The 17,991-nt window shown below is 41.6% G+C and overlaps 1 protein-coding gene across 1 annotated transcript; it reads right to left on the reverse strand.

Annotated features, from left to right (window-relative positions):
* Positions 1 to 216: 216 nt before the first annotated feature.
* On the reverse strand, positions 217 to 2,459 carry LOC147886492 (putative pentatricopeptide repeat-containing protein At3g15130). Its single transcript, XM_087395617.1, has 2 exons — positions 433 to 2,459; positions 217 to 286 (listed from the first exon to the last, which is right to left on the reverse strand). The coding sequence occupies exons 1-2, from the start codon at positions 2,246 to 2,248 to the stop codon at positions 267 to 269; spliced, it is 1,836 nt and encodes a 611-aa protein (XP_087251743.1). The 5' UTR covers positions 2,249 to 2,459; the 3' UTR covers positions 217 to 266.
* Between the last annotated feature and the right edge of the window lie 15,532 nt (positions 2,460 to 17,991).

The following is a 17,991-nucleotide window of genomic DNA, read 5'->3' on the forward strand; positions in this document are numbered from 1 at the left end:
AGTCATAAGACTTGAATAAACAATGGGGCTCAGCTGTCTCTTTCCTCCTCGTAGACTTCTGAAAATAATGGGCTGGGCCTACATGATTGCAAGATGGGATGATGATAGTGTGCGAGCTGCATGTGCATGCACTTTTCTATACATCCTCAAGCCATTGCTTAGCTGGCAAAGAGATGCCCAAGACTGTTGATCGATTTTCTATGCTTGCAGTAATCATGATCGATTTTCTATGCTTGCAGTAATCAGCGTTAGAAAAAACCTCTGTTTCATGGCATGATCCATAGCCCTGTGGAGAAAACGTTTTGATATCAGAAAGTGAGATCAAACATTGGATTTAACTTACCTGCTGCTGGAAAGATAGTACTTTCAGGGATAGGGAGAAACCCAAAAGCTATGGCTTAGCTCCCAGAGGGTCCATAAAAAGTGTCTAACCTCCAGCCTCTAACAACGAATCCACCATTGCATCCAAATCCGGCACATATCCTTCCAGTTTCATTGACCTCGTTAATCTATTTCCCTTGGCGTACATCTTGTAGTTTTGCAAGTGGCAGGCTTCACCCACAAAGAACTCATGCACCATGTTTTTAATTTCAATCCATGCCTGGCCACCTTTTTTCCAAGCAAAGGCACACCTTCTCATCTCATGCAATTTATCAACCTCCCCCCACATTTGACTATCAGCATAAATGCTTGACATCAGCACATAGCCAGCAGCATCATTGGGATCCAACTTGACAATTTCAAAGAAACATTGTTCTCCAAGCTTCACATTGCCATATTTTCTGCAGGCAGTGAGCAGAGACAGCCAGCCACTTATGTCTGTACTCATTGGCATGCTTTCAAGGAACTCTTTTGCATCCTCTAGTCGTCCTGTACGACTGAGAAGGTCAACCATGCAGTTGAAATGCTCAGTAGTCGGTCTCAAGCCATGATGTTCTTTCATAGCATTGAAGTAACAATAGCCTTCTTTGACAAGGCCAGCATGACTGCATGCCATGAGGATACTCGAGTAAGTTGAAGCGACTGGGTGTAAGCCTTCTTGTTGCATATCATCCAAACATTGGAAAGCCATCCTCCAATTACCATGCTCAGCATATCCTCCAATCATTGCATTCCAAGAGACCACATTTCGCCTTTGTAATTTGCCCAAGACTTTGTGAGCCTCCTCAAGGCTCCCACATTTGGCATACATGTCTACGAGTGTGCTTCCAACAACCACATCCAGTTCAAGTCCAATCCTTAATATTTGATCATGTATCAATTTACCCTCCCCTATCGCCCCAATGTTGCCACAAGCTTTCAAGGTGCACAAAAATGTGACTCTGTCTGGATTTGTTCCCTCCTGTTGCATATTCCAAAAAAAATCAAGAGCAGAAAAACAATACTCATGGTGAGTAAACCCTGTTATCATTGCGCACCATGACACCACATCTCGATTCGGCAAATTATCAAACACCTTTTGAGCCTCATCTAAGCTTCCACATTTGGCGTACATATCAATTAGGGTATTCCCGACTGCAGTATCTGATAGAAACCCACCAATAATTATATGATCATGTATGACCTGGCCAAAACTCAAAGCTCCTAGGCTACCACATGCTTTCAAGATGCACAGATACATAACTCTGTCAGGGTTCATGCCTTCTCCTTGCATCTTCTGGAAAAGTTCAAGAGCAGGAATATTATACCCATTTTGAGCACACCCTGCAATCATAGTGCTCCATGAAATTACGTCTGGATTTGGCAGCTTGGAAAACACCTTGTATGCCTCCCGCAGTCTGTTACACTTGGCATACGTGTCAACAAGGGAGTTCGCAACAACAAGATCTGTGTCAAACCCACTCCTGATAATTTGATCGTGTAGCAGCTTACCCTGCCCTAAGGAACCTATGATACCGCATGCTTTCACTGTGCAGGTGAATATGTGTTTATCTGGCATTATTATGCCCTCTTGTTGCATTTTATGATACAATTCGACAGCATTTTGCATTTCTCCATGCGTGGCATGTGCTGAAATAATTGCGTGCCATGTGTAAACGCTCGGGTTTGCAACCTTGCAGAATAACAAATTTGCTTCCAGCAAGTTCCCGCAAGCCGCAAAAAGGCGGATAAGGTGGTCACCTAAGATGGCCACTGCGTCTAGTCCACTACCGATCATAAAGGAATGAACATGCCTGGCAGCGGCCAGGTCCTTGCGTTTAGCGCATTTCTGGAGAAGAACATAAATGCCGTCCTTCGATAGAGGCATCCCTGCTGCTCAGATGCCTCGTCCAGCATCAGCAACGTGACACTGTAACTGTAACTCATCTCGTCCTTAGGTTGAAACATGTAAGATCTATTATGCATTCATGGGGGCAACGCCGATTTATATCATCCTTTGCTTTGAGAACGAATTTTCGGTATCTCATCCATGTGATTCCACGCATGGGTAGACAGCCTCGCTTGCAATGAACAAAACGTGGGTTCTAACCACGTTGAGGAGGAACTAGAATTTGGAGGATGGCAATCATCAGTAATAGGTGGCACGGGCAATAATCAAGCTACTAATTTATGTCACCAACTTGTGATTCGTGTAGTGTTAATTTATGTCACCACCTGTGATTGGTGTACCAGTTGGAGAGGGATGGCATAGGCCTCAAGGAGTTGGCCATGGAGTGGGCAGCCTTCATGGGCGAAAGATAAATCTTTTGTGCCGGTGTTCGAGGCCTATCCACCAAATCCTACCTTCATGGTAGCCTGCAATTCTAGTACAGCTTTGTCTCCTCAAAGAATCTGGCCTCCTTACTAAAGCATAGTTCACAAAAGGATTTCTCGAAATGCATAGAGAGATCCTTACCCCAGAATTAGACTCAGGTATGTCTGTTACCCGAGACTCCTGCAAGGTTCTCAACTACCATTGCGGTATCTTTTTCTCCATCAATATGTCTTCACAGGTGTGGCTCTAGTGGCTCTTGCTTCTTCTTTGACTCCTCGGTCTCTTCAGCTTCTCAATCTCCTTGATTGTCAATTTGGGTACGGGTGCTACTGGAACGTCATGAATCTCCTCTTCTAGCTGGGACACCATCTCTTCAAAGACCACATTCGTGTTGAACTGAAGAGACGATTTGCTTTGACTCTTCATTGTATCTGACAAAGATACACTTGTGACTTATAGAATCTAGCTTCATCCTCTCATCCTTGTGCACATGTACAAAAGCGTTAGAACTGAAAATCCTCAAGCACATGATGTCAAGTTTCTTACCATAATAGGCTTCAAAAGGAGTCTTGTCTTCAATGACCTTTGTCTTTGTCATGTTGAGGATGTGAATGACTGTGTTCATTGCTTCATCTCAATAAGCTTCTCACAGGTGCTTCCCCCTCAACATGGTTAATCCCACCTCAGTGATTGTCCAATGCTTCCTTTTAGCAACTCCATTTTGTTGAGATATATGAGGTGTAGGGAGTTTTCTTTTATTCCATGTTTCTTACAGAAAGCATTGAATTTTATTGAAGTAAAATCCCCCCATGATTAGTCCAAAAATCTATCACACAATTCCCTATCTTCTTCTCTACCTTTGCCTTCTGTTCCTTGAATTTGTCACTTCTTGGCCAAGCAATACACCCAAACTAATCGGTTGTAATCATCAATAAAAGTAAGAGAAAAGTGAGAACCTGTTGCTAATGAAGTTGTCGACATATGCCCACTTATGTCAGAGTGTACTAACTCCAGTGGCACCTTGCCCCTTGATGTGGTCTCCTATAGATGTTTCTTTCCCTCCATGCAAACTCTGTTGACTCTATCCACGCCTACAATCAATGGAAGTCTATCCACCATCTATTGTTTCTACATCTTTGATAAGGTGCCATAATTGGCGTTTGGGACACACTGTGAAAATAATTTATAGTGGGGTTTGCCCCTAGTGATCTCAAATGGAGTCCTATTAATCAATTATATGAGGTCAAGTAGAGGGAGACCGAGTCCCTTTGAGATAACATTGCCTAAATCAAGCACTTCAACTCCCAGTACAAACCGCATGAGAGGATGAGTGATGCACAAGTCTTATCATGCTTCCTCCTAGGGTTGTGGGACTCTAAGCTCCAGGGATGATTTTTTCACGTTAGTTTCATTAATAAGAGAAAGTTTTATCTGGCTTGTGAAAGTTTATATGCTTTTATAAAAATAACATCTTGGTATATTCACCACAATTTGAAACTAAAAACAAAAAAAGAGCTAGGTTTAGCCTTTAAGATTATAAAATTATAAATAAAGTCCATGAAAATTTACCAAATTTTTATATAATAAATAAATATATTTGGAAAATTTCGCCAACATATTAAATATAAAAATTAAAATTTTGGCTAGATCTATAAAATTAAGCACCAAAAGACGACTTGTGCAATCAAGTACAATCTAGTGTTAACATTTAATGTTTGCTAGAATGATAATAATGTGGAGGTTTTATCTATTTGAACATGAAGCCGTTTGATATTGCATGAAATGTAAATGCAATGTATTATTGTAGCCAATATATCTGAGATAGGACAAATTGAATTCAGTTTTCAATCAGTACCTTAAGTGGACCAATGTGTGGCCTTATATCCAACATATATTTGGCTAACTTAAGCCTATGGTAGGCCCATCACCAGCATTATGTCTACCCCTCATCAAGTCATATAGTAGGGATATATGTCTTAATGCTTCTATCTTCAACAAGGATGACATGGAAGGACACTACATACATAGGTAAACATAAGCAACAAGTAGATTCTTAGCAAGAAGAATCAAATGTTTAAAATGACACAAAATTAAAGAATGAAATTTTCTATGTGGACTTTTTGGGTGACATTTTCTATGTAGACTTTGTTAATATGGATCCATATGGTGGCATATGATATTAAAAGTGTACATGGAGTGTACATGTGTGTGTGTGTGTGGTTGTTTCTTTGCTATGTGTGTGTGTATATATTAGGGTTCCTCTTTAAAAAGTTAGCCTATAAGTTCCTGATAGAGGATGATGAGTTGTGAGTACTATTATGTGGTCTTGATTGATGTGCTGAGGTCAATAGGTTTTCATTTCAAATTGGTAATAGGAATTAGGATAGACTACTTACTTTTAATGATGAGAGCTCCTAATATTTCTAATTAATAAGTGTAATATTTGTTGTTAGCCATTTAACTTTGATTTATTTGTTAATTTTGGGGTGGTCATGTGGTAATCTCTTATGAGATTATTGGTTGGGCTAGAAGTCATATTGATGATTGTTTAATCTACTTAAAGTGGATAGATAATCTTAGATTTTAAATATTTATATTTACTAATCCATGGTTTAGTGAAAAGAGCCTTGGAGTAGTACTCTCGAATTCTAAAAGAATGCTAGGTGGTTGTTGATGGACCTTTAATCTAATACTTATTGAGGTGTGTGTGAGTGCCTTTGTTAGATTTATATTCTTAGGGTGTTACTAATGTGCTATTCAAATGGTGAGGCGAAAAATAAGGGACTGAATGGAATTGATGACAGTTTGTCGAATTGATGTTGCATTGTGTTCCTCTAAGCCTTTTGCTAAGGCGTGTTCTCTCTTGACTAGAAGGCCCTATGGTGTCTTTGGTGCTGGTAGGATTAGAAAACCTTATGGCTTCTTTGGTGCTGATAGAGGTAGATTAATGGGCTTTGGCATAGGTGTAAATGTTGGCTCATTGATGTCTTGGTGGTCATTGGTCGAATGCTTGTATTGGCTGCACCTTTCATTTTGGCATAGTATGTGAACGGTGCACTAATTCCCCCAATGTGATGCTGTTGATTCCTCTCATGGCCTTGCTTGCAAGGTCCTCTGGATGGTTCTAGTACTCTCATCTCAGATATTCGACTACCTCTCTTTCATTCATCTAAGGTGATGGAAGGAGCCTCCTTCTTTGTTGTGGATTGAACGTTATTGTTGCGGGTATGTTGATTGTGAAAATGCAACCCAATTACCCAAGCTATTGCCCATCCCAAACTGTGAGTGAGATGCTAACTACAAGAATGCATATACCTTAGTCCTATTCTAACTGCTCAAGCCTACTCGTCCTCTTCGGCCTGAATGATTTTCTTCACTTCTGGAAGAAGTTGACTCACCCGCATGTGACCTTCTTGGCTCACAACTCATGTTTGAGCTTTGTCATTTTTCTCTAGCTTGCTTAGCTTGCGGCTTGTATATTATCGTATATATATAGAGAGAGATATTTCTAGTAGCATTGATTCTTTGGCCTACTAATGTAGAATGGCCTGGTAGAAGGTGTCTTGTTAGATATTTTAAGTATTTCTTTGGTCGCAGTTTATGATCGTGAAAAGTAGGTAAAAAATCAATTAAATCAATGAATAAAGCTAGAGTAGTGAATATGTAGTAAGTCACGTATTTATTTCTCTATGTGTGTGTGTGTGTGTGTGTGTGTGTGTGTGTGTGTGTGCATGTGTGTGTGTGTGTAAAAATAGAAAGAGAGTATGTCCCCCTATACATTGATACATATATTTAAGTATTTGCTTGTGGCATTTCAATCTACTTCATTTCTTCTTATTTCTTGTCATAAGTATGTAGAATCTTCCATTATACAACATTGTCATACTGAATAGATGGCTTAAGTGTACTAAATATATTCAAGAATTCTTGAGGGGTAGATTTACATTTAAAGCCTCTATTGATTGGCAAGTTCTTTGCATTTAGATAAAGTTCTAAATATATAAATGTATAGACTTGTATATGATGAAATTAAAGTTAGATTTTTTTAATAGTAATATAAGAGTATATAGTTTTTTTTGGGGGGCGGTAAAATTGCCGAATATATTAGGGAGGGTCGTCAACCCTCGAAAAAAAAGGATTGGTACAAAACTTGCCCTAAAGAGGCTGACACCAAGGCCTACACTACTAGTAGTATGACTAACCTAGACCATCCACAGATTGGTCTTGATGGAGAGCATGCCGTGACTCACCACCAGCTCGATACTGTTGAGGATACGACCAAAGTCCTTGAGAAGTGCTTTAGTAACCGCAACTTTGGTAGTGGTTCTAAACTCTAACTGAACTTTGTGCCTAAAGACATTGCCATTCGGAACCTCCTAGATTGCAAGCAGGGCCGCCTCCCTTGTGTACGGCCAACTCGCGGTGGCCAGTGTAGAAGGCATCCTTGAAGTCTCACCCAAAAGAGGGATCCGCCAACCACTGATGCCCCATCGTGAACTTGGACATGAGACCCGAGCTACGGACTGCAACTTGGATCCTATGCCACACTTCTCTAGCCACAGGGCATTTCCAAAAAAGGTGCCTAACATCCTCCATCGCCTTGCCATAGAGACCACACCCCGGGTCTACGGCTACCCTCTTGGCTATCTTAGCCTTTACAGGCAGCCACTGATTTAGAATCTTCCACATCAAAAATCTGGCTTTACCCACCTGGCAGCCCTTCCAAATTTTGGTTAGCCTTATCCTCCACTACGCATGGCCCCTGAGACTTTATTTAGCCAGGGAGTTGCACTCTGCATCCGGTGGAGACGTCTATAGATTAATTTTGCCGAGATCTTGCTCAAGGGAGTTTTCCCCAATCTCCATTAATTGTCAACATGATCTTTTGCCAGAATCAGGTTGGTTGGCCAGCCCTCCGAGATCCTTTTGAGGACCGCCCTGACCAGATCATTTTTGCTGTTAGTCATGTGGAGCTCTTCGCGCAGCACATCGATTACTTTCCAGTCAGCCTTAGTGGGGTGCCAAGCATCCACCCACGTGGCCAGATGCTCCCACGAGATATAGTGCATCTTCTTCTTGCCCTAATCCTTTACCTAGAGGAACGCATAGAAGAGGGCCTCGATTTCCAACCAGTGAGCCTTTTTGAAATGCCACAGCGAGGCTAGATAGGTAACCAAAGGTGCCAGGAAATGTTGAATCATCAGGCAACGGGCATTCTAGCTTAGGCACACCCCATTCCAGCTCCTAAGCTTTGATTTTATCTTATCTTTGAACCAGAGGAACTGTTGTTTAAGTTAGAGGTCAAGACCGAGCGGAGCCCCCTTATGATTTGTCACCTAGGGATCACCTTTGCCCCAATCTCAACCTCCCGATCCGGCGCGGGGTTTAGATTTGAACGAAGAAGGAAGGACTTGGTCCAATTGCACTTCAAGCCCGAGGCTCTATAGAAGACCTTTATAACATCCATGAGGCTGACCGCACTTTCCTTGTCTTCTTGGATCATCGTCGCTACAGTATCATCAACAAAGAGCTAGTGGGAGAATTTCTCTCGATAAGGGAGGAGAAGGCCCTTGATCTCACCGCGGGCCACCTTGGCTTTGAGCATGGTCATAAGTGGAACCATGCAGATCGCATACAGGAGAGGCGCCAACGGACAGCCTTGGCGGATAGATCTCCTTAGCTAAGGAGGCCCATGTCCCAATAGAGAGTTAGGATGATGCTTTAGTTTCATCGGACCAAGAGAGATCAAGACGGTATGGATGATACTCCGACGTACGTGGAGGTTCGTACGAAAAAAATGCAAAGTGGCTTGGGCACTTTGCTAAGAACTGCCCGCTCAAGACGGAGAATACTTTGTTGGCTCTGGGAGATGTGACCTCGCTCCTGGACAAGAGGATGGGGACCAGGAAGGGGGATGATATAAGAGTATATAGTTAACTCTATAAACACACACACATGCACGTGCGCGCGCGCGCACACACACACACACACACACACATCCCCTTGGGGATTTTTTGCAATTCCCTTGCATGGGGACTATGTATAGGACCTAATTAGTCTTGCTCTAGCGTCATCTTTGCTAGTGACCTCAATGAAAGAGAAAGGTTTGAGACGAGAATTGTGATAGATTTTTGTATATAATTTTTGCACATTACTTGAAAAAATGTGGACCATTACTTGTAGTTTAGGAGATTTTCTATTTGTTAGCCTAGGTGTCAGAAACACCATGCCCCACCTTCACCCCCTTTAAATTTTGACATGGCTTAGGCATGAGGGCCATCTTATTTTCCTCCCTTGCATGGACCCTATATTCTTTGATGTCCTATCTAATTTAGCATGAGAGGCGAGATGTACACAGATATGGAATTGGATGGTGGAATGTCCTGGTATAATATGTACTGCCATTATTGAGTATTGTAGGAGGGAAATTGTAGTTGTGAAGGAGGAAGATGGTTTTTTGAAGGGGAACAACTAAGGAATAATGACATATGTTTGGATGGTGGACAAGTACTCACACTACTAGTAAAACATGGAACCACCAAGTGCCATACAATGGTAAATGGGCAAGATGGCCCATCGATTTCTTATGCCCACTAGTGGGCATAGGCATATTATATATATGGATCAATTGGCTAGCATAATATATTTGTGAACACTAGATGTGATGTGTAGAAGGATGATGAACACATAGATGCCAGTCAGATATGGGGAGAGATATTGCTTTAATGACGATCACTCCAAGTATATAAATAATGGTTTATAATACTTTGGCAATTGTTACCTTTTTAATACTATATGTTCTACATTAGGTACTTACTCCTTTTTAATTGTAAGTGCTTTACATAGGGGAAGTAACGTATTGGAGATTATTGAAAAATGGGGCGTCTCCACGTATCATACGGAGGCAGCTCACTCTCCAATAGATTAATGACTTGCAGGGAGAATTGATTACCTTGGGATGTACATCTTCCATCCCTTCCAACCTTGGTGATTGTGCAAAGCCCACAATATCGAGAAACTTCAGGATTACTTCCCTTCCAACCTCTGTTCGTGAAGTGAACACAATTGAGGCCCAAACTCCGAGTCCTGGAACCCTTCCAGAGGAGAGTCGAAGCGAGCTTAATACATTACCACTAAGCTTTGGAGCATGATGGCCTGCTACCTCCAGATTTGGAGTGGGATTTGCCAGTATGGTTACAGGTATCTCCTCCACATTCACTAGCTGAGGTCGCAGATCATTCCTACTACACTATCTTGGCGAATTCATTTTGCAAGGACAGCACGGATTGTCCCTAATCGACTATTCTAGCCTTGGGTATACCACACTGCTATCTCAGGTCTTATTTCACCTCAAACTCAGAACATTGTCGTTCCGAGTCTCTTCGTCTCTGTTAGGTTCATAATCCTCCAACCTACTGGTCTTGGGCTTATTTCACACGCTGTTTACGCGATATTGTTTGTCGCTTATGTTGGCTATACCTTCAGAAATCTATGGACCTTAGAGACCCTTTTCTTTGATGGAGCCATCTCACAATGAAACTTCGACACCATCCACTGTGTAATCCTGTGTAAGCATTATATTCTCTGCATATAGCTTTTGGGTGGCCATAGGTTGGAGACGTTGGCGAGGACACATTCGTGTTATAAGTATAACAAGTTTCTCTAGGCAGCAACCTCTTCTTTCCCTTGGAAAGGTTCAGAATCCAAGACATGAAACTCTTTCACTCTAGCATCCTTACATGGCTTTCTTGGGGTGCAAAAAGTTTAGTCAGTCCATTGTCCACGCTTTGCTAACAGCCTTGATAGTCCACTGTTTTGGTAATGCTGATACCTGGTCTAATTTTCACCTTTCTACAAAGCTCACATGCCGACAGAGCCATGCGCATAGCCTGCATCAAAGGTTTGTGACGATAGTTGTTCCGTGCAAAAAATGGTGTGATGCACTTTGTTAAGCCTCAGAGCAAAAACATGTGAGCTACACATATGTTTGTAGCACTAAGCTTCACGGAGACCCTGCCAAGGATTGTCTTGGAGGGATACTTGAACTTCGCGGTTAGCGTATGGGCTTCCTATGCTAGCAATACCCCCCCCATGGGACTATCGGCTATCGAGCTCTCACAGGATTGCCACAGAAAAAAGAAAGATTCAGCAGATTGTGGCATCTCCTCCTGACTGTTATGAGCTTGTTTGATGAACAGGCGGGATCTGGAGACCTTTACGAACCGTCATGGATTGTCCGAGTTGTTGCAATCATATACAGAACTCCTTGTAGGACCCTCACATCCCGAGACTGGAACAACCTCTGTCTACCGTTTTGCTCTCGTGTCTTTGACTCTCTACCTCAAAGTTATTAAATTCTGCGTAAAGCTTGCTGGATTGCCCAGATAATTCCACCACTTGACTCCCACTACTAGATGGGGAAAGACATCAACTGCTTGAGGCATTCCCTGAGTCGGATTCCTTCCATTTCCTGAGCTCTCTGTGCCTTTTACGTACATGATCTTCCTGCGCCATTTACGTACGTGTATTGGCCTTCCCATGTTTCACAATTTCAACTCTAAGATGCTGAAGCCCTCGTGACACTGCTTCCTCTACCGCTGTCAGTGGTCCATTTCTACAATTAAAGACATTTACTTTTATCACTCTTGGATTACAGGCTGAGCACTAAGTACACATGGGTGGAGTGTAATGGAGAGGATGGAGAAGAAAGTGGCCACTTGTCAAGTACTATTTGAACTCGACTTTGAAAACTTTCTTTACAATGTATTTGAAGGATATTCATTACCCTTGAAGAATTCTATGCTTTGTATACTTTATAAATGCTAGCTATTCATGTATTTTTGGATTGTGAAATAGGAAAAAGAGGTATATTTTTGTATTACTAGTTTTAAATGTTGGCTATTTCATGTCTTTTCAGATTGTGAAAGAGAAAAGAGAGGTAAGCACTATGGAAGTCAACTATTTGAACTTGACTTTGAGAACTTTTGGTACAATGTATTTGAAGGATATTCATTACCCTTGAGATTTTTTATTCTTTGCATACTTTGTAAATGCTAGCTATTTAATGTCTTAGTTGATTGTGAAATAGAAAAAAGAGATAGATTTTGGTATTATTAGTTTTAAATGTTGGCTATTTCATGTCTTTTTAGATTGTGAAATAGAAAAGAGAAGTTTCTTAACATATTTCGGACCAATGAAAGTTTTTAAAATGCTCTAGAATATTTTGCCAAAATTTTAAAGAAAATTCATAATAAGAGTTGAAATTCGCCAATGGTTTGAAACTTTAAAAAATAATACATGAAAATTTTTGCCAATATATTATAATACTATATACCTTCGATAAAAACATTCATGCTAAGCTCCATGACCATCTCTTTTCAATTAATCCCACACCCTTTGAGCTATGCAACAAGACCATTGTACATCTAGGTGACAATATGAAAGAGAAGGATTGGCTTCATTAGAGGTGTCCCAAAACTTGAAGACGAACAACTCAAGTGAATAATGTAAATAACCCCACCTACTAAGGGCATGAATATGGAAGATCTAGCTACCAACCTACTAAATCAATTGAGCCAATAATTAAAGGGAAAGAAGCCCCTAGTAATCCTCAACTATTTCTAAGGCATGATAATGTGTGGTGTGGGCATCTACATTGGGAATCATCCAACCAATGATTGTCCTCACCTTAGGGCCAGGCCTTCACTCTAATGTGCTCATTGTGCATGAAGGGGAAACCATGAGACCTCACAGTGTCATTATCCTAAGGTCATGCCCCAACTGCTATACCAACAAAGACACCTCTTAAATTACCCGCACTACCGAATTCGTCCAACCAAGGACAATTAGCTATTCAAGGAGCCCCTCCTACCAATCAAGGGCAATAAAAATTTCCTTTACCTCGACCCATATTGGGTCTTCAACCACCTACACCATGAATCACTCCTGTGAACCAGGTATTAAAGGAAGAATTACCTAGTGATTGGTACAAATTGGACCACACCCTTAAAGTGGTTGATTAGTATTAGTATGAGAGCCTAATGAGCATGGCAACAAGGGCTAGAAGCATAGTCTAAAGCAAGACCATTGTGTGTGTAGAGTAGCGCCAAAGAATCATTAGGATACATGTAATGATTCTTGTGAAAAATGATGAAATTTTCATCCTAATTAATGGCAACTTGCATAAGCATATTAATCCATTAATCACTAAGATTAATGCTTAAAACCCACCACATTCTATAAAAGTAGCACCCCACTCCCCTCACTTTTGCAAGCCCTCTCCACATCCAAGTTTCATCAATCCTCCATATTTTTCATCCACCCATACTTTCCATCCTCCACCTTTCTCCACCACCACCACCTCCATCATTTTTTCCATCCACTGTCTCCCCTCCACCTCCACTTTCCATCTCCTATCCCCTTCCCCTTCCATCCACCTTTTCTAACATCAACAACCCCATTCGTTCTTCTGCCTTCTCCCGTTCCTTCTCTACAGTTCATTGAACTTGATTGCATATAGATCTTTCCAAGCCTTTTTTGGTTTCAGCTAGCTTATAAAGTGACTCTTGTAATTTCTGTCGCCCACGCCCAAGTCCAATGCATTTCGCTCCAAGTCCAATGGTTTGGCTTTATCATGAAGATCCTTGTTCTGCCTTTGAAGCTCCTGCATAGAGTTATGTATTGCAACAATGGTGCTATTTCCTAAATGTGCTAGCTGCTCTGCTTGGGCTCTACGCATCTCGCTTGATTGCATAGCCATTGTCTGAGCATTGTTTAACCGATTGCAATAACCAAGCAACCTCGCATGTCCATTTCCAACAAATCGAACTAGCTCATGCATTGTATGAAAAGGAGGGCTCTTTTGGTTGGCAAGATCTAAAGGATACAAGGATCCTCTATCCAAAGGTCTAGATGATTCTTTCCTTGCGAGTGAAGCTTGTGGATTTTGGAAGCTCCCCTCAATCCCAGACTACATGTGCTTACATATTCAACCTCCAACTCTAGGTGAACCTAGTACTTGTTGGAGACATCCTCGAATGGTGCCATGAGTAAAGGAGTGTAGAGAAGGAGAAGGTGTGGAGAAGCAGGCTTGAAGGACTAGCACACAGGAAAGGGGAGGGCGAGGAGGAGGAGGGACGGGGAGGGAGGACTAGCAGTTGAAGAGGAGGGATGGAGGGGGAGGACTAGCAGGCATGGAGGAGGAGGGAAGGGGGGAGGACTAGAAGGTGTGGAGGGTAAGGAAGAGTAGGCGTGGAGGAGGAGGTAGGGAGGAGGGAGGAGCAGGAGGGAGGGGGGAGGAGGAGCAGGCGTGGAGGAGGAGGGAGGGGGAGGGGAGGAGGAGCAGGAGGGAGGGAGGGGAAGGAGGAGAGGAGCAGGCATGGAGGGGGGAGGGAGGGGGAGGAGGGAGTGAGGAGGGGGAGGGGGAGGAGGAGGGAGGGAGAGGAGGGAGTGAGGAGGGGGAGGGAGGGAGGGAGAGAGAGAAGGAAGTAGGGAGTTCAAAATTTGAATTTTGAATTTGTTGGTTCCCACCTAGGAGTAAGAGTTATGTAAGGGTCACTTGTGGGCTTAACCCACCTAGGTGGGGAGGGGGTTAGGACTTTTTGGGCCCGACCATGGCCCTTTAAGTAGGACTAATCCAATCCTTATGAGGCCCTTTTGAGACCCCATTTCTCCCCTAATGCATAGAAGCAAAGGCAAATAAAGAAGAGGAGCAACAAAGCATGAGGAGTACAATTCAGAAGGAAGGAAAAGAAGCTAAGCAAAACAATTTGAATCGAATTGGGAGCAATTGAGAGCAGCAGACGATGAAAATTTGTGAGAGCAGCCCATGTGTTGCAAATCAAAGCTAGAGGCCACTATTTTTTTTTATGTCAGCTCCATTGTGCTTAGAAGGGTCTAAAACCCTTTGCTATAGCCTCCAATCTATGATTCATGAAGTTTGTGAAAAGAGATGAGATCTCTATCATCATACAACTCCATTCTCTTCTCCAAAACATAATTCAAGGTTGTGCTACCACGTGTCCCTTAATTATTTTGGTCCTTAAGTCATAAGCTAAGGTCCAAATGCCAGTCAACCTAGGAGTTGACCAACTTATTTCTTAGCGTCTTGCAACCAAATTTGTGTTATTCCTTCAAGTGCTCATATCTTCTATTTTCTTTCACTCTCTTCCATGGAAAAAGTCTACACCATTGAAAAATTCTCGGGCAAAGGATTTCATTCTTGGCAAGTGGAGGTAAAATATCACCTCATGGGTACCTTGCTAGTACAGCTCCCCCATGTTCCCCTCATTTGGGGGCTCATAGTGGGGAGGTGACCCCGATAATCCCAACTCCTGGTATGTATAAACTATTATTCTTCTAAAAGAATTATAATTTGTTGAGGTTATTGATTGTTGCATGTGAAAGAAATTGCTCATTGGCTTCTTGGATGCTATTGATCGTTGCAGGTGGAAGAAATTGCACATTGATGAAGCTACGAAGACTACTAGAGTGGTATGATCACAAGTATTGAGGATATTGTAACAATTGATGTTGACACAAAAAGTATTTCTTGCGTTACAAGTGATTCGAACATGCTCATTGATATAGAATGTGTGCTAAGCGACTCAAAAATGCTCTCAAGCATAGAAGACTTGTCTTGTGTTTCAAGTGACTTAAACATGCTCATCGGTACAGGATACTTGTCTTGTGTTGAGAATGATAAGATACCACAAAGAAAATTAAATGATCGATGGGATAAGTGATGCAATAACAGGAATTGATGATATTAGTGATAATGGTCATGATGTTCCCAGTAGGATGGAGGGTAGTGATGGCAAAACATATAAGACTTGTGATGTTGGTGCTAATGTTCTTAGTAGCATGAAGCATCTAGATGGAAAAATAACTAATTGTGAAGGAGAAGTAGTTCAACCACACAATTCAAGAGGCATTGGCAACTGATTGATAGATTCAATGAACTTGTCTACTAGATTGCCATTTCCAAGATATTGTAAAGCATCAAATAATTTGTAGAACCACTCAGCATTTCAGTTTAGAGATGAAGATTCAAGAGAAATGGATTCAATGGGTAACGGTCTTACAACTAGGAAATGTAAGACAATATTCACAAAAAGAAAGTTCGTGAGGATGAAGAGGCAATGAATCATGGCACCAATTCCATAACCCAAGAGATATGTAATGTTATCTGAGGACAATACAAAAAGGACTCTTATGCGAGAAGAAACTTTGCATTAGAGAAATTACAAAAGATGATTCTACAACCATATGTCTTGGTACTTGGAGTAATATAAGGCCTAATAGACATAACCATCTTCTTCAATAGTTTTGTTGCTTTCTTCATCAAGGTGATCATGATTTGAGGTCAAGTCTCTTTAAACCTAGGTTGAAACCCGTAGTTAATGGGAGAGCCATTTGCAATCAAGGACATCAATGGTTGACTGGACTATCACATGGCACATAATGGAACATCTAGGTAGAGGTGAAAGATAAAGTGATTCATATAATTCATGGAGATGCCAACAAGCTTAAATGTCATTGAAGCACTATAAACATAGGTGCAACATTAAAGCAAGTCCTTGCAAACCATGCATTGCCACAGCTTCATCATAACCAAAGAATGCCAGATGGAAGTGTGGAATCCCAATACCATCTTCCTTTAGTAATGACAAAGAAGATTGTCCTAGAAACTGTCAATAAACGTTTACAAGACAGAGATGAGAGCATGGTTTCAAAGTCAACGTTATATAATACTTGGTGTGGACAGTTTTGCCATGTTAAGACACCATCAAAGAAAAGGATGTCAAAATCCAAGACATGTGATGAATTGAAAAATGCCATTCAACATAGTAAATGTGAGCAAAAGCGAGGAAAATATATAAAATGGCGAATGATTCAATTATGTCATGTGTAGGATGCTTGTTTGTTGTATGTTTCTTGGAGAGAGGAATCTACTTCACGTGTCAATAAGTCCATGTGCATCACCATTGATGGCATGGACTAGATTACAACAAATTTGCCAAGCTACATACATACTCCACCACCATTGGAGGGTAAATGTGGATTTAAAAACACACTTGTGTGGAGTATTAGTACATGGATATCATCTCTTTTGCAATGTATGGATTGATAGTTTGCATGAACACGATAGCAACCAAGTGGCAACATCTGTCATGAAAGAAATACAAAAGGTCAGAGATGCACGTGGATGTTTACCTCCACCTTTTGTATACAAGCTGATAATTGCTTGTAGCCTGTGCTGCCTTCTTCTTCAGCCCGCTCCATTTTTTCAAATCGCACCTGCTGGAGCCACCATTCCTCAAATGCTCTGAGGAGAAGCAGGCAACCATATGAGCCACCTGCTGGTGAATAATGGTTAAGTGAATGAGGCGTATCGATGGAAAAACCAATCAAATTTGAAGCTTCTGGCTATGGCGACCTGACGTTTTTTGGCTCAAGCTTGGTATTGGCTTTTCTCCATCAGTAGACACTTCATTGCGCATTAAATGCCCTCTAAGAGCTGCTCTCATCTGGGTGAAATTCATCCTCCAAGGTTGATCTATTTTCTGCAAGCATTTTTTATAGTTTTGAAGTTTAATGCTAAAGAAAATGCTTATTTCCCCCAATTTTGGGATCAAACAAATCCACCCTCGACTCAATCACCAAAAGGACCTAATGGACTTTTTCAATCCATCTTCCCTAGGTTAATTTTGTGGTGGAAGGTCCTTAAGGGCCTTTGAAATCTCCTCATCAGTAAAGAGGCCTCCACCTATCTACACACGCTCAAGAAGACTACTATAGAGAGATGGGGCTAGACTACCTCCAGGGCTGAAAGGGCATAGGAGACTCCTTGCGCTAAAAAAAACTACCAACAGAAGTCAGTGGTCATCCTTGACATCTCTTGCATTTGCTCTCTAACATCGCTAAAGTTGCATCCCTCTTGAGTAGAGGCTGGTGGTCTAGAAAATCTTTTTGTGCCATGCAAGAATAATAGGAGAACTCAACCTTGTAGATTTTCGTGGCTTGGAGGTCTAGCCATGTGATCTCATACCAATCTACTAGCCATTGTGAGGCTGGGTCCTACTCCCTAAGATGCTCTATTGAATCCAAATCCCATCATGACAATATTTTGAAGGTAAAAGGCATTGCTTTACCCCTTTCACATCTATCTCTATATTTATGTCCAATATGGATCCTGGTCCCTCGACTCGTTCTGGCCAGAGAGGCTCGGAGTATCCAATGCTCATTAAGTTTTCTTGTATCTTTAAAGATTCGACAAGTGCCTCAATTGAGTTGAT

The sequence above is a fragment of the Dipteris shenzhenensis genome, chromosome 24 (assembly GCF_047967505.1).
Source record: "Dipteris shenzhenensis isolate YYH24624 ecotype China chromosome 24, Dip_SZ_1.0, whole genome shotgun sequence".
NCBI classification, from domain to species: Eukaryota; Viridiplantae; Streptophyta; class Polypodiopsida; order Gleicheniales; family Dipteridaceae; genus Dipteris; species Dipteris shenzhenensis.